This window comes from Bos javanicus, chromosome 14 (genome assembly GCF_032452875.1).
Source record: "Bos javanicus breed banteng chromosome 14, ARS-OSU_banteng_1.0, whole genome shotgun sequence".
Classification (NCBI taxonomy): domain Eukaryota; kingdom Metazoa; phylum Chordata; class Mammalia; order Artiodactyla; family Bovidae; genus Bos; species Bos javanicus.
In genome coordinates, this window is record NC_083881.1 from 60,658,691 (window position 1) to 60,684,332 (window position 25,642).

Consider the following 25,642-nt stretch of genomic DNA (forward strand, 5'->3'; position numbering starts at 1 on the left):
TTTCATGCTTAGAATACTATAATTGAAATAATTTAGCTCAGACTTCTCTCCAGAGCTCCAGAACCATATATCCAAACACAGATATTAGATGAATATTCCAGAGAAACCTCAAACTAACCCATCCCCAAACTGAACTCTTTATTTTGCACCCTAAATTTTTGTTCAATTCATATTCCCTGTAAGATAAACTATACCATCACCTATCCAAACATTTCAGTCACCCAAGATTATTATCTTACTTTTTTCTTTTCCTTACAACAATAATGTCCAATTGATAACTAAGTCTTATAGATTCTACATCTTTAAATAACTTCTCATGAATCAACTGCCTCTACTGGTACCTTAATTCAGCCAATTTTGATCTCTCAATTGATTTATGCAGTATCCTCATAAACGGTATTTCTGCTTATATAGTTCCAGTCCATTTTTTACCAAGCCTCCAGGTAGTCTTTCTAGAAGCAAATATCTGATTGTGTCCCTCTCTTGCTTTATATGCTTCAATAACTTACACAAAACTTCAGAAACCCTCCTCTGCCTACTTTTGTCTAAACAAATCTGAAGCCATTCCACCATATTGTTTCCTCTGCCTGATATATTCTGTACACATAAGGTCAACATATTCCTAGCTTTCAGTATTCAACTCAAGGATCACTGCTTCCATGAAGCCTTTCTTGAACTAATACCCACACTTCTCAGGGGGAAATGATAACACTATCCTTTGTGATTCCACTGTAGTCTACATATACATATAAATTATATGTATATACTTCTCATAGCACCTATAATACTATTACGCTTATTTGTTAGACTCATACTAGAAAAAGTCCACAAGGAAAGGGGCTATTTTGTGTGCCCTGTGATTTCCAGCACCTAGAACAGTACCACACAGCGAGTACTCAATAAATGAGTGTTGAATAAATGTTCACTTTTTTCACGAAACTTTGTCTGGCCATCTATTCGTATAAGATTTTATTTGACTTTATACCTTTGTAGAACATATTGTTGAGTCATCCATTTTAGCACATCAACATAGCATGTTACCCACATATTTTAACTCCTCTGTGATACTGACAGCTTGTTTAGGGCATGTATTAGGTCTTTAATGATTTTCCATGTTCTAACACACTGCTGAACTCAAGATAGAAATAAAATACTTTTAGAATTATGTATTAAAAAGTTAAAAATAAGTTTTAAGCCTAAAACAAATTGACGTATGATTAATTTGTTAATTTAACCTACCTGACTATACATAAACATACATATATTTGAATCTGGAGTTAGTTACCCAGTTATGGAAAAAATGTATATATATACTTCTATGACATAAAATCAATAATTTAATTTTATTCATCTAATTGGAGCAGTTGCTGCTAAAAGATGAATATACAACTACCTAAAATAAAAATGCCTGCAGATTTAACATTTTGTTAATATAGGAAAAGAATGAAAAATTAGAAAATAAGTAAAATATAGTAAAAAAAAATTTCTAAGACAAGTTAGATAAATGAAAAATAGCAAAGAAAACAGTAGAAGAGACAGACCTGCATGTCTTCTCCTTGTGGCGTCCACGTCTTCTGTGATCACACCATGTAATGGACAGACATAGACAAAGGAGACGGGTGTGAGTGGATGTACTCAAAAGGTAAAAGTGACACTGAAGGAAAGGGCCTCAAACCATTTTGAGAAAGAATCCTGTGCACAGTTGTAGGGAAGATATAATCAAATACATACCATATTAAAAGAAAAAAAAATACGGAAGAACTGATGGTGAACTGGTTAAGCTACTATGGATTAGCAGAATCAGAAAAGTAAAGTTAGTATAGAAATAAAGAGGATTCAAATGTTGACAGTTATTTATGGACAGCCAATCCTGAACAGTGATGCTGAAGAAAGATATCATTAGTAAACACAACAGTACTTGTAAGGCCATATTATTTAAGACATTACTAAGTCCATTTCAGATCTGTGAAAATGCTTTTAGAATTTTTAGTTATCATTGAAAGGAAATGATTTAATTGAATAATCTTCAAAAAGAGTAATAAAAATAATTTATTTCTATGCCCTTCAAGTTTCCTAAATTTGTCAGTACATATATGAAAATAAAGTATGACCATTAGGGCAATAATTCACAATACTTCAGTACAACATATTATTATAAAAATATCCTGCAGTAACAAATATAATAAAACTCATTATAACAGACTAGCTGAAATAAAAGGCTTTATTTAAATATTATAATTCAAGTTAATATTCAATTACAATAAATTTTCTTTGATCATATTCCCTTATAAGGCTTATTTATTCAGAAAATTCTTACAGACATCACAGAACAGATCACTGATGTTCGCATAGAAATTTGCCCATCCAAATCCAACACCTCCTATAGCAAATATGGCACGTATTTAGGAAACACTTCTTTATCCATTGATAGTGGAAAAGTTCAGAAGACATTTTATACAGTGTTGAAGCAGGAAATGTACGGTAAACTGAGCATTCTAAGAAAATTTTTTTTCAAAGATATCAAAGAGTTAGTATTAGTATGACTGATACAGATCAACATTATAACACAAAATCAAAATGGCCTATTTTAATTACTTTCTTAGCTTCAAATCAGGTGATACAAATTCTTAAATCAAAACACCACACTCATCTCTGCAATACTTGTATCATGGTTTTTGAGTGGTTTATAGAAAAACGTGTTTTATCAAAATATGTTTGGAATATTGATATACTGAAATTATAACTCTTGAGAGAAAGCATTCCTATAACAAATTTATCTCTTTCTGAATATTGGAAAATGAAAATTTTCCACTAGGAAAGAAGTACTGAGGTAACCAAAGCTTTATGTTTTAAGAGAGAAGAGAAATCCTGGTATGAATTCTAGAGATCTGAAAAAAAAATACACATTTTGAAACTTAATGTCATTTTGATTACTATGCAAGTACACTTTTGATCCAATCAAAAGTAGACAGTAAATCTCATCACAATTATAATACAAACTAGAGTTTGCCAATAGGATCGACCAATAGAAAAGTATTATCCTCTGAAATACACTCATAAATTATCATGCTATATACCATAGTTTCTTCTGCATCCCAGTCCACCCATTTCTCAAAGTAGATAAAATAGGAAAATATGAGCTATAGTAATACAATGGGTTAATGCTGAGATATATTAATATCATATTTTGCATCATTTCCTACAGTAAAAACTTCCCTACATACATATTTACCACACTACTAAAGCAGCTTACACACACGTTAAAATGAAATTAGTATGAATTGGACAAAATAACCACCTAAGTATATTCCACCTCTAAGAAAATATTTTATTTTTTTGCAGAAAACATAAAAGCAACATAAATAAGTAGAGCTTCTTTTGCTATCTAGCATTTTCCTGTATTTTGAGTATTTTATAATGGCATTAAAGCAATATTTCTCATGTGGTATGGATTCAAAACATTCAAAATTCTTTCTAACCCATTTATTAATTTATTATAGAGAATAACTGAAGCATACAGACTTTGAGTGACTTACCCAAGGTCATAAAATAAGCTCAAGGCCAGAACCAGAAATAGAACACAGGTCTCCGACTACAGATCAATTTTCTTTCTACTAGATGCTATATGACCCAATAAAAACATGTGAAATAAAAAGTCAATTAAGAAAAAACTAATTTTTTTCATGGTAACACCTGAACTGGATATTTTATTATATTGTATTAACTAGATGCTTTTAAAAAGAGGTACATGGTACAACTAACTATGCAAGTAATTCACCAATGCTTTTTACTCTTGTGAAGAATATGGTAATACTTAGCACCAACAATTTCATTGTTTTGAGAAAATACTACAAAATGTATACTATAGAAAAGGATGAAATTGAAAGATTTTAACAATGACCTCACTATGAACTGAAAGTGCCTATTAAATCATTTTTCCATTACTTATGTCAACATGATCACTTAATAAATAGATCTTAATCTTACATAAATATCACTTAACTTTAATTAGAAGACCAAATATTAATGTAAATCATAAAATTTCAATGAATAGCTTTCATTTATACCAAATATATTTTTTAAATGTTTGGCTTTCCTGTCTTCTTTGTGGATATAGCTTTAATTATATACTGTTTGTATTAGAATATCCACTTTTGCAAAGAGATGCTTATACTCTATATGCTTTAAACAGCTGTGTCATATTTCAATGGCAATAGCTATAAAAACTTATTTCACATATATTATTATAATAAATTACAGGCTTTTGTGAACCCTGAAGAAGCTAAAAGTACTCCCTTCACTTTTCCTATCTCTCTACTTTTCCTTTAATCCTTACTTTGTGACAAACATTCTACCTTCAGTGCTGTTAATGGCAATTCTAATCAGAAATCTTTCTAACACTTCATTTAACCAATAACCAGTTAGAGAGATTAAAGACAGTAAAAGTACACCCTCTCTTAGGGATCTATTACTGTCACACCATAGCTGGTTGTGATTAAGTAGATAGATCTATACAGATACAGATAAAATATACACTTACAGCCTTAAGACTTCAAGTGTATATTAGAACTTGCATGTAATTAAAAGTTAATAATAAGTATGAGGGCTTTTTTCTGGAGGAGGAAATGGCAACCCACTCTATGAATTCTATGAATAGCAGAGCCTGGGGGGCTATAGTCCATGGGGTTGCAAAGAGTCAGAAGTGACAAAGCATGCACGCATGAGGGTTTTTTAAAGGTCATAGGAGCCTTAGAATGTTTCCTTTGAGGGAAGGAGAGATATTTTTCAAAATAAAGCCTAAGCAAAGCATCTACTTAGTAGGTATCTCAACAATATAAAGATCAGGAAAGACCTAGAATAAAAAATCAAAATGTTTATCAAAGTTTACAGATTTCAAATTAAAATTTCCCTACTGTGACAAAAATATTGTTGAAAAACTCCTCAATCTAAGTGATTCAAATTTATTTTCTAAACTAGTTATTACTTTCCACAATTTTGCAACAACCTTCAGATTATTGAATATTTACAAAAGTTTCTACCTACTTATTGGAATAAGTGAAGCATGATCTTTTGAAATATTAACATTTTTAAAGTTAACAAAAATATTTATCTTGTTTCTTATTCCTAGCTGTGCCAGTTTTTTTCTGATTCTATCCTTAGAGTCTTACTTGTAATGCAATTTTAAATGCAGAAGAAAAACATGCTTAGAGTACTTTTGAAGGAGTTTAAAATAATTGATTTCCAAACTATAGCATGCTACTTATCATAAAAAAGAAAGTCACTTAAGTACAGGCTTGGCCTTATAATTTATCTGTATGTTTAATGAAAATGGAACCAACTTTAAATGAGCAAGTAAACTCATAAGTCATGAAATCTCACATTATTCCAGGAGAATATCCTTGTTAACAATGCTATATTTACATCTGAAGGTATCAGCAGTACTTAATTCTAAAATTCCCATCAGTTGATTTGCATTCTGTAAAATATCTACTTAGTTTGTTTTATATCATGTTCTCCTGCCAAAATATATTCATTCTAAAACAATCCAGAAATAATTAGAAATTACCAGCCTGTTAATACTAACCAAGAATACAACCTTGATTCTTTTTCCCAGATAAGATGGATTAGACTAGCATTTAATTAAAGACTAAATTAAAACATTGATTTATTCTGAAATATATTGTTTCTACTTTTAAGAAAGGTTAGAGTATTCAAGAATGAAAGAAAACAAAAGCACAAATATCAAAATAATCAAGGAAAAATTTTAAGTATGAAATTCACTAACATAACACACTTTTGAATATTTAGTTTGCCTCATGATAAATTTTATAAAGCATAACTCCAAAGGTTGAACTGAGTAAAAAAAAATCCCTGCCTTCACCATAGTTGCAGATCCATAAAAAATACAATATGGAAACTCTATTTTGGAAAAAATTAAAGGTTAATACATTAAATCATATAATGCTAAAACCAGGGGCTTATGAACAGAAAATGTTATAGCAAGTAGTAAAACATAACTTGTTACTTTGAATATTCTCAATTTCCAAAAAATTGTATCATCATATAGTCACCCAGGAAAGTGCTTCATTGCCCTCACTTTTCCAGAAAATCATAAGCACTTATTTCCAGATAAGATACAGCAAGGTAAGTAGCACTGTCATGTTTCACGGTAATTATACAAAAAGTAGCTAAGTCAATGGTAGGTTTTCCTAGCTACAGCATACCTTCCACTTAGAAAAAGACAAATCAAGGTGGACAATCTTTTTTTATAGTTATCAATTAATCATCACATGTATCAGAAATCATTTATAATTACATCTCAAAGTATTGTAGATTCTGAACTATTTAAGTCCAAGAGTTTTTTATTCTGGAGAAAGAGAAATTTTATCAGTCTAAAACATTCATTAGTATAACTGAAGTTAGCTTTTGCAGCAAACTACTTTTGAATTTAAGTAAAATATGAGATAAAATATTTTATGTAAAACTATGCTCTTTTGCCATATATTATGCTAATTACTAGAAGAACAGATAACTCACAAAGTGAAAATAATAAATTTCAACAGATTAACTTTGTTTTCATCATTTAAAAACAGTATGTTATTGTAGGCATAGTATTCTAGTCTAGAATTGGATTGTTTATTGAGAAAATAAACAACAGATTTTACATGCTCGCGTGTCCTTGATTAGCATTAAGAATGGTTTGTTAACTTTATGGCCTACCCCAAATCTATGACACATTCTACATGAAGAAGATATTTAATGATTTACTCTGAAGATTAAACATAAAACCTAGGTTTTAAAATCATTTATAAAATTCTTGAATTTTATGATCACATCAAAGATACTAATTCAATAAACGTCATTATCTTTCCCAGGGATTTTCATCTATATTGCTGTTAGTTAAGTTAGATATACTGAAAATAAATCACACATTTGCTGATATTTCTCTCAGAACAACCTAGTTCAGAGATGTATTTTTATTTAAAGAAGCAGACACTAACCCATATTACTTAAAGTTCATCTAAGTTTTGTTAACCCATTTTCTAGTCTATATCATGCCATTTAGCACTCCAGATCCATAGTCATATTTAAAATAAAAATTTCAAGCAGTGTTTTAATTGTTAGTATACATCCTTAAAATGCAAAATTCCTAGTGTTGTTCTTGTATAAATTTTCGTAAGACAGCAAAAGAAAAAAATAACAATAAATGTGATTGATACATAGCCAACAATGCATCTCAGGTTTGGGTTCAAGCCTTTACAAATTTTTTCTAATGCCACAAGTTTACTACAATAATCCTTTGATTAAAAAACTTTGACTATTAATGGAAGATGATCTCTTAGATTTTAATGAATAAAAATTATATAGTAAACACTGATCATAATTACTGATAATTAATATGGTAGATATATTTAAATATAAAGAGTGAATCCAAAGAGGTCTTCTGTGAAGTCCAACTCATAAACAGGCTATTGAAATGCAATTAGGCCCACCTGATAATCAGCCCACTGTTTTCTACCCATCCTATCATTCCAAAGTTTCAATCATTAAAAATATTCTCAACATATTCTACCTTTCTTTTAGAAACAAAAATATTTATGAAGAATAGAATTTAACATAGTATTTAATGCCTTAGCATATTGCATACTTACTCATGACATTTAGGGTTTGAATTCCCAGGAATTTCCCAGTATATAGGAAAATGCACAATTGCCAAGGTAGGAAAAATCTATAAACATTTTAAACCATGACATTAAGGCACTCTAACTGCATTAATTTTTCTCTACTGCATACATAGCTTATACTTAATTAAAGACTTAAGTAATAAAAATATATGCAATATATGAGAATACACAAATTAAAAATATCTAAAGGAAATTTAAGAAATTTCATTTGTGAGGCTTAAAAATATATTTGGTCAAATACTGTATCTTTTCATGATTTTAATATGAAATTAATCATGAAATTTTCATGATTTTTATGTAATTTATTTACATAAATAATATATGGCGACAAGGGTATTCATGATGGCAAGCAAGAGAAATAAATAATAGTTTATGACCAAGGATAATCATATCACACAACACAACAAGAAGATATTTTTACACTAATAATGTTTGTTAAAAATCATAACAAAATTATAATATAAATCATAATATAAATCATAACATAAAACCAATTTTATACTTTATTTTTTAAAGTCTTCTGAAATATATTAAGCTACTTGTTATTTTCCAAATAAACTGATTATTTACATATTTATTTTAAATTGAAGGATAATGATTTATAATACTGTGATTGGTCTCTGCCATATATCAATATTTTGGTGATTCTTAGATGAACAAGTGATTCTTAATTGAAGATTTGAAAAAAAGTGTAAGATATTTTTCTTACAACTTTATGAATATATTTAAATTCTCAATATGATTTCAGTTTTGTTTTTTTTTTAATTTTTAGAATTTAATTGTTTCACTAACAGAGAATTCACAGATTAAGCCTTTTGCACAAAGGCATTTTTTTCCTTATGGGCTTTCCGGGTGGCTCAGTGGTAAAGTACCTGCCTGCCAATGCAGAAATGCAGGAGACAAGGATTCTGTCCCTGGGTTGGGAAGATCCCCTGGAGGAGAAAATGGCAACTCACTTTGTATTCTTACCTAAAAAATTCCATGGACAGAGGAGCTTGGTGGGCTACAGTCTATGCAGTCACAAAGAGTCGGACACAACACAGCACACATTTTTATCCTTGCCCGCCAGACTTATGTGACACAACACTTCTCAAAACATCCTATTCTCTTTAATAGCACTATCACAATTATAACTAAATCCTTAGTATAATTATTTTTAACTTATGTATTATTGCCAGAATGTAAGCTCTATGAGGGCAATTGCTGCATCTCTCTTGTCTACCCCAGGAACTGAGTGCTTACCATAATGTCAGGTGTACAACAACATAGCAATGAATACTTATTAATAAATTAGTTTTATTTATATATTGATATTTTATTTTAAGCCACATCTGTGGCTTGCAGGATCTTAGTTCCCTAACAGGGATGGAACCCAGACCCTCTGTGGAGTGAGTGAAAGTGAAAGTGAATGGGCGGAGTCCTAAACACTGGGCCACAGGGAAGTTCCTATATTGACATATTTTAAACTACAGGTTTCAGAGATTTAACACGACCTGAACTTCTGCATAAAAATACATTAACCTTGTTACTATAAACATAATTTTTAAAGATGATAGTATTATAAAACACCATTAGCATTCTTAAATTTTGAATGAAATTTTCATTGTACTCTCATCCAATTACTGATTAAAAGTAGTGTTGATTATTCAGTTGACTTGTCTCTGCACTTTGCATCTCTTTCTTTTGCTTCTGGTTCAAGTTTTTGTCCTCTCCTACTTAATCATATCTCCCCAGAAAAAGAGAAGAAAGAAAGAAGAAAATAAAATCACTTCATTTAAATTTACTGGTAGAATTAATGGCTTGAAGAGACTATTGAATTCACATACTATGCCATCATTCTGTCTTGTATGGGTTGCAATAATTTTAGCTCCAGAAGTTGTAAGTAAATCATTACCAATTGATATAATACCTTGATAGCATTTGCAATTAAATATAAGGAATGGCCTACAAAGACAAACTTAAAATATATATATACTGAGCTTTCTAGAGAACTTGTAAAGGGATGTAAGCACTTTTCATTTGGGTCTGAACAACCAAATATATGTTATTATTTGTGCTTAAGTTAGTCACCATTTCCCTAAAGAAATAATCTTAATAATAAAATTATTGCTTTTTCCAAAACATGTATAACTAGTTTTCTAAATAAATCTTGAATTGTTTTCACCATTCTAATCTAAACAAGCTCTACACTCTCTAACGTTCACACCAAAGTGAGAAAAACGAGGCACAACAGCACACACATGTTCAAAAAGCATGAAATGCAATGCTTATAGCCTCATGCTTTCAGCTGTTTTCCAAATCCTGACAAACCTGGGTCAGACTGGTGTTTCTTTGTCGGCAATGGTTTGTCATCACTTATTGTACCATTCACCTTTTTCTGCTGGTCTTCCCATGTAACTTCTAATACAAATCAAAAAATATAATCAGAGTTGCCAGACACGTTAGATAATTTGTGTTCTAAAAACCTAAAAATACTTCAGGGATCTAATTTTAAAAAATTATTTTTCCTGTAAATTCTTCCATAAACTCTCAGTAGTATGCAGTTAATGTTTTAAATATAGACATATGACATTTAAAATTGTTTTATAGATTTCAAAATCCAAAGCACTTAAGTTTACTTTCAGGAAATTCTAAACTTTATTTTCAATAAAAGATTATTGAATGTATAAAGAAAATGATTTCAGTGATATATCAAATAAAGTTTTTTTAATACATATTGAATAATATTAATTTGTATTATAAATAAACATTTTGCTAAACATTAGTGTGGTAAACGAAATGTTTATATGGAACTAAAATACAGAGATTTTCATACAAATCAAGAGAAAATCTGTTACATTTAATATACAATAAGATAAAATGGTGATTTATTTACTACCATATTTAGTACTTTCATTAAACAACAGAAAAATACATGTGCTATGGAATATTATCTTAATAAAAATTAGTATCTTAATAAAAAATGAATATTAGGTTGGTATCATTGAATATGCATTATCTGGCTTACCTAAAATCATTTGGAATTATTTGTAGTATAATATAACATTCATTCATTCAAAAAATATTTATTCAGCGCCTACTATAATCCAGGCATGTTTAGCCATTGGTGATATAACAACAACAACAAAAGACAAAAATCCATGGCTTCATAAAATTTATATTCTAGTGGGAGAAATGAATTATAAACAAGATAAATGAGTAAAATATGTTGTGACTTAGATACTGCTAAGTGCTAAGAAGACAAACATGAAGTAGGTAAGAAATAAGGGAACTGTGCAAGGTGTGATGCAAATTTGAATAGTTAGTCAAGGAAATTCTGATTAAGAAGGAAGGTTTTGAGTGAGGAACTTAAGGAAGTAAGGGAGTTATGCCTATGATTATTAAGGGAGGGCACTACAGGTAGAAGAACAGCACACGCAAATGTCCTGAGGTGGAAGAATGTCTGATATGTTCTAGGAAAGCACAGAGGTCTCCTGGCTGGAGTACAGTGAAGAGAAAATGGAAAATCACAGAAGGTGAGGTTAAAGAGGTAGTGAAAAAGGAAGTGGAGGGAGTACGGATCACGTTGGGCCTTGTAGATCATGTTTCAAAAGATTCACTGGTCACTCTTCGATCTTAATCTCATAGTAGCATTCACACTTAAGTATACACGCTTGCTTTTCTTTTTACTCACATTTCTAAAGCTATAAGTCAAGTAGACAGTTACCATCTAAGGACATTTTAATCCCCAGGAGGTTTCACCATGCCATTAATGATCCTCTGGTACTTATTCACCTTTGGCCATAAATAATGGAATACTGGAATGAAATACTAACCTATTTTATAAGATTAAGCTAAGGAGATCAGCCCTGGGATTTCTTTGGAAGGAATGATGCTAAAGCTGAAACTCCAGTACTTTGGCCACCTCATGCGAAGAGTTGACTCACTGGAAAAGACTCTGATGCTGGGAGGGATTGGGGGCAGGAGGAGAAGGGGATGACAGAGGATGAGATGGCTGGATGGCATCACTGACTCGATGGACGTGAGTCTGAGTGAACGCCGGGAGTTGGTGATGGACAGGGAGGCCTGGCATGCTGCGATTCAGGGGGTCACAAAGAATCGGACACGACTGAGCGACTGAACTGAACTGAACTGAAGCAAAATATAATCAGGAAGATAAAAAACACTGTCAAAAATGAAAAAAAAAATGCTATATTGCAACATCAAATATGGATGATTTTGAGTACACTACTATCTTTATTTACTTATATTGTTAGAATTGACTGCATTAAACATAAGGGTTTTTCAGTTCCTAGACCTGAAATATGTAAATGCTATTTAGTAAAGGCATTTTACTCTGGTCCAGCATAAATCAGCAGGAAATAAATTTCTTGCTTTGAGAGTATTTAATTTGTACTTTGGCATGTAGTTTACCCCCCTGATTTTCTAATTGATAATAATCTGATAAAGATGCAATATAGCATTCCCAAATAGTAAACAATCTGGATAAAGACGCCATGTTTGAATCAACTGTTAGTGGAAAGAGAAATCTTAAAAGCCTTTTTTAAAGAATAAATTTTCTGATAAATTTTAAGACTCTAGTTAAATCCTCTTTAGTTAAAAGAACAAAGAAATGATGTCTTCTTAGTCAAAATTAATCTGTGGTTAACACAAAAACAACAGACTAATTTCCCTATGTTGGGGAAAATAATAAACTCATTTATAATACAATATTTCTTGATTTTGAATGACCAGCACTTTTGGTAATCTATCAATATATAAGATTTCACAAGCAATAAAGAGTTGGTTCTAAAATCAAATTTTCTAAAATCCTATACATTTGTCATTTAAAAAGCTATTTCAAATTTCACCATTTGGTAGAGTTTGTGATGTTCCAAAAAAGAATGATATGCTACCTTCTGAAGTAAGACAGTGTGTAGAAGTAGAAATAGCTTGTTTTGAAAATGGTTCAACCTTTCTATATATTGGTAGAAAGCATATTCTGAAGTGTGAAGGAAAATATCTTAACACAAAACAGAGTTAGTTTTTAAACACTTTTTTGAGTTGACAAACATTTTAGTTGAAGAAAATCTATTACATGGAAGTAACAAAAAAAAAAATCTCATAACCATCCATTTATAAATACCAGACAATACAACAATGAAAGAAGACTTAGATCAAGGCTATCAATGATTGATAAAGGAGGTACCAGATATGTAACTGGACTAAGGTGGCTTTTAGGAACATTTCTGCCATTAACTAGGTGTATAACCTTAGACAAATTTTATAGCCCCTCTGCCTCTAATGTGTTACCTTCACAGTAAGGAAGTTCAAAGGTTAATGCCAGCTCTAAATTTATAGAGTTGCTCTGTCTTCTTACTACTGATTAGTCAAGATTTTGTGTGAGAGTACTTATACCAGAGACGATAAAATTAAGACACTGAATCTAGAAGATTTTCTACAAGTTCTAAATGTGACTATTATCAAACCCTATGTTGAAACTCAAATGTCTATTTAAAACAGAACTAGTCATAAAAAGCACTGAACTGACTACCAAATAATTAATTCATCACTCCAGAAACAATGCGAAGTATTAGCCATACCTAGCCCTCTTTGAATTTATTGGTCATATAATTAAAATGAAATACTTAATGTCATTAAGAATAAACTATAGAAAATTTCAGGAAAATGTTCAAATTGTTTGAAAAGTGTTTTAGTTACATTAAAGAAAAATAGCAAAAAAGTGCTAAGCATGCAGCCCCTTAAAGAGAGTCTTTTCTTTTGAAGGATTATTGAAGTATTGATTATTGAAGTATTGAAGGATTATTGTGGTAATTTAAAAAATAGTCTTCTTAATGTTAAATAATAAAGACCTTAAGATTTAAGTACAAAGTAGTAACCCATGATATTGTACATCTACTACCAAAGAGTAGAGGTGAAAAATCAGAGATGCATAGCAACTTAGTTGATAAGTATGAGTTCGAAAGAATGTCCCATTGCTCAGCTGCAAACTAGAAACCCAATCAAGTAGAGAAAACATTTTTTTCTAGGGGGATAATTGCATCAAGTAAACATTCAGTTATGAATTTAATTTGTAGATGGGGAAGCCTAAAGACTGACTTAATAACTATTAGATGATTTGAAAAAACAACTTACTCATGAAAATTAAACTGTGAGATATTTTTAAGTGATATTTTAAAAACCTACATGTCTACAGAATACCTATATTCCAGCTAGTACAATCCTATATCAAGACAACAATTTAAAGAGCACAAATCCCCATGTTAAAAGACTGTATTTGTATGATACTATGAGTTTCAATGTACTTTCACATTCAGCATCATATCTGACCCTATAAACCACAGAAAGGACATTTTATCAGGTGTTCTCTACAGGTAAGGAAATAAAGAACTGATTAATAAGGATCAGAACTAAATAGTTGCCCAGGTTCACAAACAATTTCACAGGATTTACCTCATTTTATTTTCAAAACAGCATATTGGGGATAAAAGATTATTCTCCAAATAGCATATTGGGATATGCTAAGATTTGCTTTTCTCAGATGAACTAACTTGACATAAGGACCTAGAGTCACAAGGTCGGCCCACTATAAAGGCAGGCCCTGAACCGAGGTTCCAAAACTTGTGATCTTTATGTAGCACTGTCACCTTCCTAAGATTATGCTATTTTCACAAACAGAAGATGGCTGTTTGTATTTAGGAAGCCAAAAATGGTGTGTTGTGAAAAATGGCTGAAGTTTGCAGAAAGGTGTGAGGTAGGAGGGGTTCTCTCCCATATTAGATTAATTGAGGCTTTGGTAATCTAAAAGAAATAAAATGAGCAAAAGGGGAAGCAAACAAAAATAAGGAAGAATGGCTACCGTGAAGGAAAGGGAAGATTAGGAAAAGAAATTAGAACATATTTGTTTACAAGTTAAGTAATAGAGGTCACCATATAGTTGCCTACTGAAATACCCTAAACAGTCACAAGTCCTCAGTCTTTCAAATCCATCTTGTTCACTGTCACCAAGCTATTATTCTATAAAACAGATGTAATTGAGTGAAATATATGATAAATTCCTTGCTATTTTAATGTATCCCTCAGTCTCTCCCATTTTATTTTTTGTCAAAGCGTTATTCATCTAAGTTAGCAGGGAATGCTGTCTTTAGGAAATATCTACCAATGCCATTATAAAATCTATTCCTATCTAGATATTATGCAAATTTGGAAATTAAGACATGGGTATTGGTACTCTCTTTACTCTAGAAGCATTTGTGAGAATACAGAGAGCCAGCAAAACGAAGCCTGTCCACACCGTCACCCTAAATGCTATCTGATTCCTTGAATACTTATAGAAGCAAGTATCCATTATGAAGACTGTAAAAGTTATTTTATTATTTTTGATTCCTTTGAAACCTGTATTTTTCCCCTCTTCTTCCCATCCTTCCTTCCTGTCTTCCTTTCTTATTTATATGGTTCTCTCTATATGAAATGATGTAGGCAACTATACATTGAGACTCAAAGGAACAAAATATTTTTCCTTACGTCTCATTGTGTATCTTTAGGAACTTGACTGTGAAGGCAGTGTGGTAGAGTTTAGTTGATAATCCCACAGTGAATGGCTCACTAATGGACAATAGTAGGATAGGGCCATTAAGTTTCCCAAAACAGACACAGTTAACAAAACACCAATAACATCATAAACTATAAATTAGGTAAAAACTATTTGAGACTAACAATTTTTTAGCCACATCTCCAAAACACTTAGTCTCTGTTAAAGATCCTTACAGGTTAGTTTATTTACAGAAGAGGAAACTGAGGTTCAGAGAAATTACAACAAAAGCCTTGTCAGAGGTCATACGCATAAGAGTAGAAATGAGTTTAAAACCTGATGTATTGACTTCCAGTGGAGATCTCTAAACATTATGAAACTGGAAAAGTCCAAATGGTTTAAGCAATTTTAACTTAGAGAAAAGTATTCTAGACATTTGCATGTTGAGCTTTACATGTGGACTGAACCACGTACAAATGCTGCACAACATGCACCGATTCATACTGCAATTCAGGGAGTTTCTCTCCTCCTTGTACTGCTGCTTATGCAAATTACGTGACCAAGAACAGCATCAGGGCTACTATTTTCCTCAAAACCACTAAATAATACATATGAAATAATTGGTTCAGATTGATGATCATAATCAGGTTTAGTTTCACCTGAAATCCAAATTTTCAGATTCTTGCTGAAAACACAAGATTATAGCAAGAAATAACAGTACTTACTTTGTGACAAGTATTACTGTAAGCAATTTAAATAAACTAAATTGAGAAGTTAATTTATAGCATATTTACATAGCAAGGAATGTTATTTAGAGTAGAAAGTGAAAGGGAAAGTCGCTCAGTCATGTCTGACTCTTTTCAACCCCATGGACTGTGTATAGTCCATGAAATTCTCCAGGCCAGAATACTGGAGTGGGTAGCCTTTCCCTTCTCCAGGGGGTCTTCCCAACCCAGGGATTAAACCCAGGTCTCCTGCATCGCGGGCAGATTCTTTACCAGCTGAGCCACAAGGGAAACCCAAGAATACTGGAGTGGGTAGCCTATCTCTTCTCCAGCGGACCTTCCCGACCCAGGAATCGAACTGGGGTCTCCTGCATTGCAGGTGGATTCTTTATCAACTGAGCTGTGAGGGAAGCCCATTCACAAGGGGCTACTTCAGGGCAGAGTTTATCATGATCACCCTCCCAAGGTACCAAATACTCATCCACATTTTCCAGCAGCTCTGTCCCCATACTTGACTTTCTCCATTCACAGGCTCTAACTTGTTTCCTTTGAAATTTCTATGTAATAATAACTCAGATCAGTCCCCTCAGGAAAATTTACATTTCAGTGTTCTGGAAATTCTGTTTTATAGTATTAAAATAATTAAGCCATTAAAGAATATCAGAATATGAAGTACTATCACAAGCAGTGGGAAAATATTTTAGCATGAAAACACGCCCAGAACACTTCACAACTTACTTCCTCTGTATGTATCACAATCTTAAGAGACTCTATGTAAGTAATATGTTGTAAATTTACCAACTATGTTTTATTTGTTTTTATCATCAAATTATTATTGGGAACTCCCCAAAGCAGGAAATGTATCTTATTGATCATTGCATTCTCAATGACTGCCTAGTACAACAAATTGGAAATAGCAGCTATTGGCTGAGGTGAACTTGACTAATATCTAAAACACACATACACACATGGTTGAAACACGTGCAAGGAAAATGCCATTCATCTGAAAAGGCATGGTATGTGCATGTATAACACAGGGAGTCATGACTAGAAATCTGCTCCTACGTGCACGGAAGAAAGCTAATCCTATAGATTATGCTCTTTTATCAGTGAAGCAAAGCTGTTTTATCAGATTTATAAGGCTCCTTCCAAATCTAAGTCTTGATTCTAGATCTAGGAACAAAGCTACAGAACACGATACATATCTTGGCAAACTATAGGCAGATGACTCTAGAGAACAAATTAGCTGATCTAGATTTACAAGTCAAAGAATGAGCACAAAGTTTCCCACATATCTTTCTTGTATTCTTGCTTGCTCCCCTGACTTTTCCCATTAGTCCAGATTTTTATTTCCTTTCTTCCCTTTATAGCCAAAGGTGTCTATGTGGTGGTGGTTTAGTTGCAAAATCGGGTCTGACTCTTGCAACCCCATAGACTGTAGCCCACCAGGCTCCCCTGTCCATGGGATTTCCCAGGCAAAAAACCTCCATTTCTTTCTTTTAATCCACTCTAATCATCCTTTTGGCTCAGAGGTAAAGATTCCACCTGCCAATGCGGGGAGCTTCCCAGGTGGTACTAATGGTAAAGAACCTGGCTGCCAATGCAGGAGACATTAGAGAGGCGGGTTTGATCCCTGGGTTGGCAAGATCCCCTGGAGGAGGACACGGCAACCTACTCCACTATTCTTGCCTGGAGAATCCTATGGATAGAGGTGGGGTGGGCTACAGACCATGGGATCGCAAAAGGGTTGGACATGACCTAGCAACTAAACAACAACGATTGGCCGTTTACCCCTTACAACTCCACCAAAACTTCTCTAAAAAAAGGTTAACACAATGGTCTCCTATTTGCTAAATTGAGTGATTTTACCTTCTTGATAATTCTCTTTGCTTCAAGTACTTTATTTGCACTTAGGACGCTAGAATCCATGGCTTCCCCTCTACCTCTCCTCCTACTCTTTCTAAGTTTCTTGTTTCTTCATCCTTTCAACTTCTAAATAAGAATAGCTCAGTTCATAGTCCTCAGACTTCTTTTAGCTGTCTACACTTGTGATCTCTTGTGATCTCAATGGGCATCATGGTTTTAAGTCTCTCTTTATAAGGATAACTCATAAATCTAAAACTACATAGTCTGAATCTCTAAAGTAAAATCCAGAACACATTTCAAACTGCCTATTTGACATCATATCTTACATGTCTAACAACATATCTATCTTATATCTAAAATTGAGCACCTGATATTCCCACCAACTCTACTTTTCTCAAGTTTTTCCCTCTACCATTTAATAGAAACTCCATATCCTTCCAACTACTCCGGGCCAATACCTGGATGTTATCACTGCATCTCTCTTACCCCATCAGGTAACTCTGTTGGTTCTATCTTTGCACATCTATCCAGAATGGAACGACTGCTATTACTCTGGTATAAGTTAGCTACCATTACCTCTTTCCTGGGTTATTAGGAATTCCTCCTACTAGCTCTCCTTGTTTCTAATCTTCATTCTTTCGGGTTATTTTCAACCTAACAATCAAACTGATTTTTTTTTTTTTAAAGAAACAGTTTTTGTGTCACTTTAATAAAAATCTTTCTTTTTCATTCTGTGAAAAGCAAAGTCCTAACAGTGATCAATAGGTCATATATGGGTCACCTCCCCAGCCTTTCTGACCATACCTACCATCATTCTCCACCTTTCTCACTCTGTAGTACTCACCTGACCTCTTTACTGTTCCTCGAACAAGTCAAACTTGCTCCCATATAGACCCTTCATGCTTGCTGTTCCCTCTGCCAGATACCCTTTTCTTACCTAGACCTTCACAATGGTAATTCAAGTCTCTGCTCAAATATGACATACTTCTCAGAAAAAATTATCAGGAATCATTTACCCTACTCTCTAGAACACTACCTATTCCATTATCCTGATTTATTTTTTCTTTGTAAATGTCAGTATCTGAAATTATATGATACATTGTTTATCACTTGCTTCCCCTAATAAATATAAGGACAATGAGGCAAGTACCTTGTTTTATGTGTACACTAGTATATCTCCAGTACCCCCAAAAGGAGACTGGAATATAATAGTTTTATTTGTAGAAAGAATGCATAAATTCTTTGTAGGAAGAATGAATAATGAAAAAAACTAGAAACTCGCCTGTTATTTTGTTCTTTGAGTTTTGTAGTATGATGCTACGGAGAAGGCAATGGCACCCCACTCCAGTACTCTTGCCTGGAAAATCCCATGCATGGAGGAGCCTGGTGGGCTGCAGTCCATGGGGTCGCTAAGAGTCAGACACGACTAAGCGACCTCACTTTCACTTTTCACTTTCATGCATTGGAGAAGGAAATGGCAACCCACTCCAGTATTCTTGCCTGGAGAATCCCGGGGACGGGGGAGCCTGGTGGGCTGCCGTCTATGGGGTCGCACAGAGTCAGACACGACTGAAGCGACTTAGCAGTATGATGCTATGGAATAAGCTGTCTCATTTTAACTCACTGGAGGTATGAAAAGCAATGTATCAAAAAGGATTGCCTTTAGGTAAATAATTATTTGAGAAAATTGAAACCAATTTCATGAACCAAAGAATTTGATTTTAATATAGGGTTAATGGAGAAGTTCTGGCTGATCATATATCTCAATAATCTGCAACATACACTACATCTATTCCAAAATGATATGTGGGCCCTTCACACCAAGAGACAGAATAAAGTTAGCTTCATTATTTCTTCCCTTTCCATACTAAATCAGAAGAGAGGATGGTGAAAGTCCATCAATGAGGAACTCAATGCTTGAGCATTTCTAACACACAGTTACAGCTGGAATTCACTATACCTGGAATCAACTATACTCCAACATAAAATAAAAATTAATATATAAAAACAAACAATATTCACAGTCAATTAGAGGTCAGGAAACAAACAAAAAAGTCTGGTGAAAGTATTTCATTAGTTAAAATTCACTGTTTTCTCTTTCTATATAAGTAAAAGAACAAAGTAACAACAGTTTAATTTCTATAAATTTCACTGATCCACAAACATGCTTTAGGCAATTAAAAAAACAACCTCCTACCTTAATCTTACTCGTGAACTTTAATATGAGATTCAAAATAAATACTAAATTTGTCTCTCCCAAAAGAAATGCCAATAAGAAATATTAGACACCTAGACCTTAATTATAAGTAGAAGATGAAAAGATTAAACTAAATAAAAATGAGAGTTAGTCTTAAGTAAAATATACAGAGTTTTCATTTTTCAAATTTTCATCAATAACTCTTTCTAGGTCCAACTATATCATGAGTAGGATTGGTCTACATCACAACGGTGAGGTTTTGCAGTCAAGAGGCGTTTTATATAAATGATAAAATAAATAATGAACGTAAGTGACTGAGGTCCCAATAACCATTGTCACTAGAACCTTTACATGTAAGATTGAAAAGCTACAAATTTTAGTTTTAAACCTGTGAAAAATCTACAAATATTATAAATTTGTTTAATATTATTGAACTTATGATTAAGTTCATTTTTACTTTAAAATAGTTTTAAATAGTTCAATTTAAAAAATATTTCTGGATTGAAAACTATGTATGCTGTTTTTCTAAATGCATAATAATACAACCATCACTATTTCCCTCAGAATCTCCTTATTATTGGTCATAATTCCTTATTATGACCAATAAAGTAAAACTTTTTAATGCCATAAATTCAATAAAATAAGATTATACTAGGATCCAATAATAACGTAGGTACTTCAAAAAAATTTTTGTATTCAGAAATATATTTTTAAAAGAGCAGAAAACGTTGGATAACTTAAGCTGGGACTACACTTGTATTTATACTTATTTAAGTAAAGAAAGCACATTCATGCACATCACAAATGTCAATACAGGATATTTAACATATATTAATGCACTATTAACTTCATATTAGACTTGCCTTTTTTTCCATTATTAGGTGGATTTGGTGTTTCTCCCTCATTGTCTTTATAACATTGAAAACAGACAACAGTGAATAATTAAGGTCATTAACAACCCAAATAAAATCAAGCACACCACAAAAGATGATATCACACACTAGAGAAACAAACCCATGCACTAAATATGACACCTTGCAGTACTGAGCTAAAGAGTAAAGTATACCCTTCTTAGCCTATAATAAAAATAAAATGAAGAATAACAAGTCATTTGATGTTAGGAAGATTACAGTTATGGTTTATTCTAATTTAAGAATGAATATAATTTACTAATTAAGTTGATTTTGAGAATCAAGCATAGGTGACAAACTGGCTCAATGAATGGGTTTCCTTATAATTAAGTTGAAAATAAATAAAAGTAAAATGAACTACTGCTGATGTCTCCAAACTAATGATATCCCAAACAATGACTTTACTGCAAACGCCAATTCTTGAACGGTATTGAAAGACCTTCAGTATTTGTATGGACTAGTTTCAGAAATATAGCAATGGGCAAGCAGGGAAACTTTAACTATACAGCTGAATTAAAATGAAGCTCATTCTTACAGTATTCTCTTAAAAAAGTTATTCCTAAAGCACTTCAGGAAAATGGAAGATGTGTTACATTCTAGTAGTTAGTATCTGATATGTTCAGAACAGACATATTTACACTTTTCTATATCTAGGAATCTAAACTTGCCTTTGTTTTCATGACCAGATTTACACTGATAATTTTTCTCATCTTTATAACATTAAAAATCATTATTAAAAATTAGCAGTTGCAGCTTAAGGGGTTTTCTGCCTTAGACTACAATCACTACTGTAAGAATGCACCCATGAAAACGTATCTTATGCACAATATACGGAGTGGCACTGCTTTCACACAAGATAAAGGAGAGAACAAAAGGCACGTAGAGTCCACACTACTATTCATGAACACAATATACTGCTGAGTTAAATCCTTTCATAAACATTTTGATAAAGCAAAAATTATGATATGTAAACATAATTGGGGCTTAAAAATACCAAAATGAAGTGTCTTCATTCCATGTAGAAGGAGGACTCTTTGAAGAGAAATTAGGATTGTCAATAAATATTAGAGCAATACTGAGCTGGGATGAAGAGGAACCTACGGTTAATTGTTCATTTTTTTTTCATTTGGCTTAGTTGCCCCATGGCATGTGGGATCTTAGTTCCCCAAGCAGGCATCAAACCCACATGCCCTACATTGCAAGGCAGATTCTTAATGACTGGATCACCAGGGGAGTCCCTGACCTTATTGTAGAGAAAATTTTATGGATAAATTATGATGGTTTCTAAAAGTTTCAAGAACTAAAATTTTAAAATTTATATTCTTCCCAAATTTACTTGTAATTTACCTCTAAAAAATCAAACTTGTTGGGAGGAGAATCTAGGACTTTAGTGTATCTGCACTCAATGAAACACGTGGCAAAATACAGTGTTTCAGTAGGTACTGCACGAACTGAATGTAAAGCTGGGGTAAAGGATAGGTATAAACCTTGGTCAGATGCATTGTCTATAATTTCACTTTGATTTAAACAACAAGGAGAATGTTCAAACAGGTCAATTAAATATTCTGATAAGTTACTTAGCTCATGTAATATCTCTCCATCAATAAAATTAAGTAAGTATTTTAAAATTAGGACTGAACAATCTGTTCTCTATTCCAGATTATAAATCTAGAGCCTAACGTCTTCATGAAATAGAAAAGTCATACTTCTAAAACGTTCGATTATTTATTTTAAACACACAGACAGACCTGCTTTGATCTCTTCACCCTGCTTTTCTCCCCCCTGCTCTTCCACATGTCTAGTTTCTTCATTAACTTCTGTATATGCACAAGTAAAGGAAAGGATAAGACCAGACACGTACATTTGTTACTCCTCAATAAAATAAAACAAAAACTTTCAAATTATTCATGATACAATGAGTGATTATAAGGAATTGAATAGATTATTTTTTAACAAGTTTCTGACATGTTAGGGAAACAAGTAAGTATACTGTGAATAAGTTATCATACTGTCTCCTTTTATGATAACTTCGATTTATAAAAGAAATTGTGGCCCATGAACATCTGTAATACATAACAACTGTAAGAAAGACAAAATACTTCATCTGTAAACGATATATTCTTAGAAAAATAATATAACTTTTCTTCTAGAGAAACAAAAAAATAACATTATAAACTCATTCTTATTTTTATAAATTGCAGTACATCAAAGTTGGGGGAAATTAAAAATAATAATGTCTTACAGGATTTAGTACATTGTACTTTCTTTATATTGTTTCCATTTTCTCTCTCAGATTTTAACTAATATTGTACCACTGTCAAGACCAACACATATAAGGCTTTTAATTAATTTAATAGATAAATATATTCCAAGTCAAAAGGAATTAAACTAGGACATTCTCATTTTTCAGCTATTGAACAGAATCAGAAGATAAACATGCCATTACTTTGATTCTAAAACAGTCACTGAATTACAATGTCTGACAACTTTTAAAGAGATAATCCAAATATAATTTAATTTAGACCATAATCAATAGTCAATTTTGCATTATACCTTTACCTTCAGTTAGAAAAGTAGAATATATATAGCCATTAAAGCTAAACTAAATGATACAATCATGTATTTGCTGGAATCTTCATATTAATATTTATGAAAACACTGCTACAATCATCCACACTCTTAAGCAAAACAAAAAACCAAACCCTCTCCAAAGGATTTTAATTTATACTGGAAAGAATAAAAGAAGTTTTTTTGCTCTCTTTCATTTATAAAAATGGAAAAGTCACAATTACGGACATTAAAGGAAAACTGTAGTTTTAACACATTCTATACGGCAAAAATCAGACAGTAAACAGAATGTTTGTTGACAAGCTCATTAAAAATGTCAAGTATCAGCTCTAATGTTAGTTTTCTGGTATATTTATTATTACAAAGCATGGAGCACTCATATTTCAAGAGAATATTGCTACTGAAGATATCAAAATTGAATTTAGAAAAAATTATGGCATAAACTGTGTTTCTGACTTCATATGACAACAGATGATGCCAAAACTCTATCTTTAAAATTTGTGGGGAGAGGAGACAAATATTCCATATGTATTACAGAACTTCCCTTATGGAAAGTACTTTTAAAACTATATACTCCCATTTTTATGTAAATAATAGAGACTGCAGTAATGCTGCTAAAATATTTTCATCAGGCCGTATAACCATCACAATAGTGCTGAGTTGTTTAAAATTATAGTTCATAGTACATAGCAAATAAAAAGGACCACAAAATAGGAGTTGATAAATCATTCAACTGCAACTAACAAGAATACAGCCTGTTTTGAGTTCTGTAAGGCAATAAAAGTACTGCTGCCCAAATGCAATACACTTAAAAAAGTGTTACCAATAGGTTATAGAAATGTGAGTTTTACTACAAACATATATAGAATGACAAGTTTATTTTAATGGTACTTTCTATACTATTTGAAGTAGCTTTTCAATTTGTAAATAAATATTACATGCATTCATTCAACAAATATTTATTGAGCGCCTATAATGTGCCAGGCATTATTCTACGTGCTGGAGATTCACCAGTAAATAAAATAGCTGACAGTTCTTCAAAGTTACAACATCATCGGCAGAGTTCTATAATCAGCAGAGGAATTTTTATTGTCTTGGTAAATGTATGACATTCCATATAGCAAGACTCAATATTTTTCCTCTTGAGTCATAACGTAGCATTGATAACAAAATGGTACATATTTAACTTTATTATACTATAAACAGTCTTGCTATAACATAAAAAAATGATGCAGGAAATATGAAGCACAATCACTATCTAATTAAAAAAACTTCCTTTTCTAGAAAGCCAAGTTGAATAATTAAAAAATCATCATAAACACAAAATAAAATATATGATGATAATTATAACTAGACTAGGTGTATATCCTCAATGACATAAACACAGACTGCAATTGACATCTTTGGTTAAAGTCTTCCACAAAATATAAAATTTTATGTCAAAGCAAATTTAAAAAAAAAGCAAAATTTACCTTGTGATTGAAAAGAAGCTAAATTCTTTGTATTCTTACTTGACTGAATCAAAGAAATTTAACTCCTTTGTATATTTTTGAAGTAAAACAAAAATTGAACACTTTATCAGAATCATAAAACACAATAATTTTACTGTAATAAAAGTCTATACAGTGAAGGAACATCAATTGCAGTTGGGTTTATTTTTGCTCACATAGCCCCCCAAAAAGGCTATCAGCACAAAACAAACCCTCCTTTATGTACAGACCTTCATAAGGTTCTATCTCCTTGACTCCATTGTCTAGGAAAAACAAAATAAAAACAAAACAAAAAAAGGGAACCAAAGCACAGGGGTTAAAAACAACAGAAATTTCCAAAGGCACAGAATGTATCATCTATTAAAGAGAAGTTAAATGGTGACTTAAATATGCTTGTTGGTTTGTTGGTTTTGGCAATGCACATCCCATTACCAAATAAAGGGACCATTTAAAAAAATGACATTAAAAATCATTATATTCTATCGGCCATGCTTTTAGAGGTCCTTTATCCAAGACTTTATAGACCTTTGGGGGAGTATGTTTATCTGTGTATAAGCAAATAGGGTTTTCTTATGCAAAAATTTGAAAGTATTAAAAATATCAGTACAACATGCATCTTTCTTTGTATATTCATGATTACCTTTTTCTGGCACTCCAGTTTTGAGAAGG

At 32.2% G+C, this 25,642-nt stretch overlaps 1 protein-coding gene across 39 annotated transcripts in view; it reads right to left on the minus strand.

Annotated features, from left to right (window-relative positions):
* RIMS2 (regulating synaptic membrane exocytosis 2) overlaps positions 1–25,642 on the minus strand; it is a 605,437-nt gene that overhangs the window by 176,614 nt on the left and 403,181 nt on the right. For 8 of the 39 annotated variants that reach the window (XM_061439221.1, XM_061439217.1, XM_061439188.1 and 5 more), the window contains one exon: positions 1,542–1,574. The exons of 23 other annotated variants lie outside the window; for them this stretch is intronic. In XM_061439221.1, coding sequence (XP_061295205.1) covers positions 1,542–1,574 — 33 coding nt within the window. Of the gene's footprint in view, positions 1–1,541; positions 1,575–25,203; positions 25,237–25,642 lie in introns of all 39 variants that reach the window. 8 more of the 39 variants (XM_061439184.1, XM_061439183.1, XM_061439182.1 and 5 more) reach the window with 3 other exon arrangements.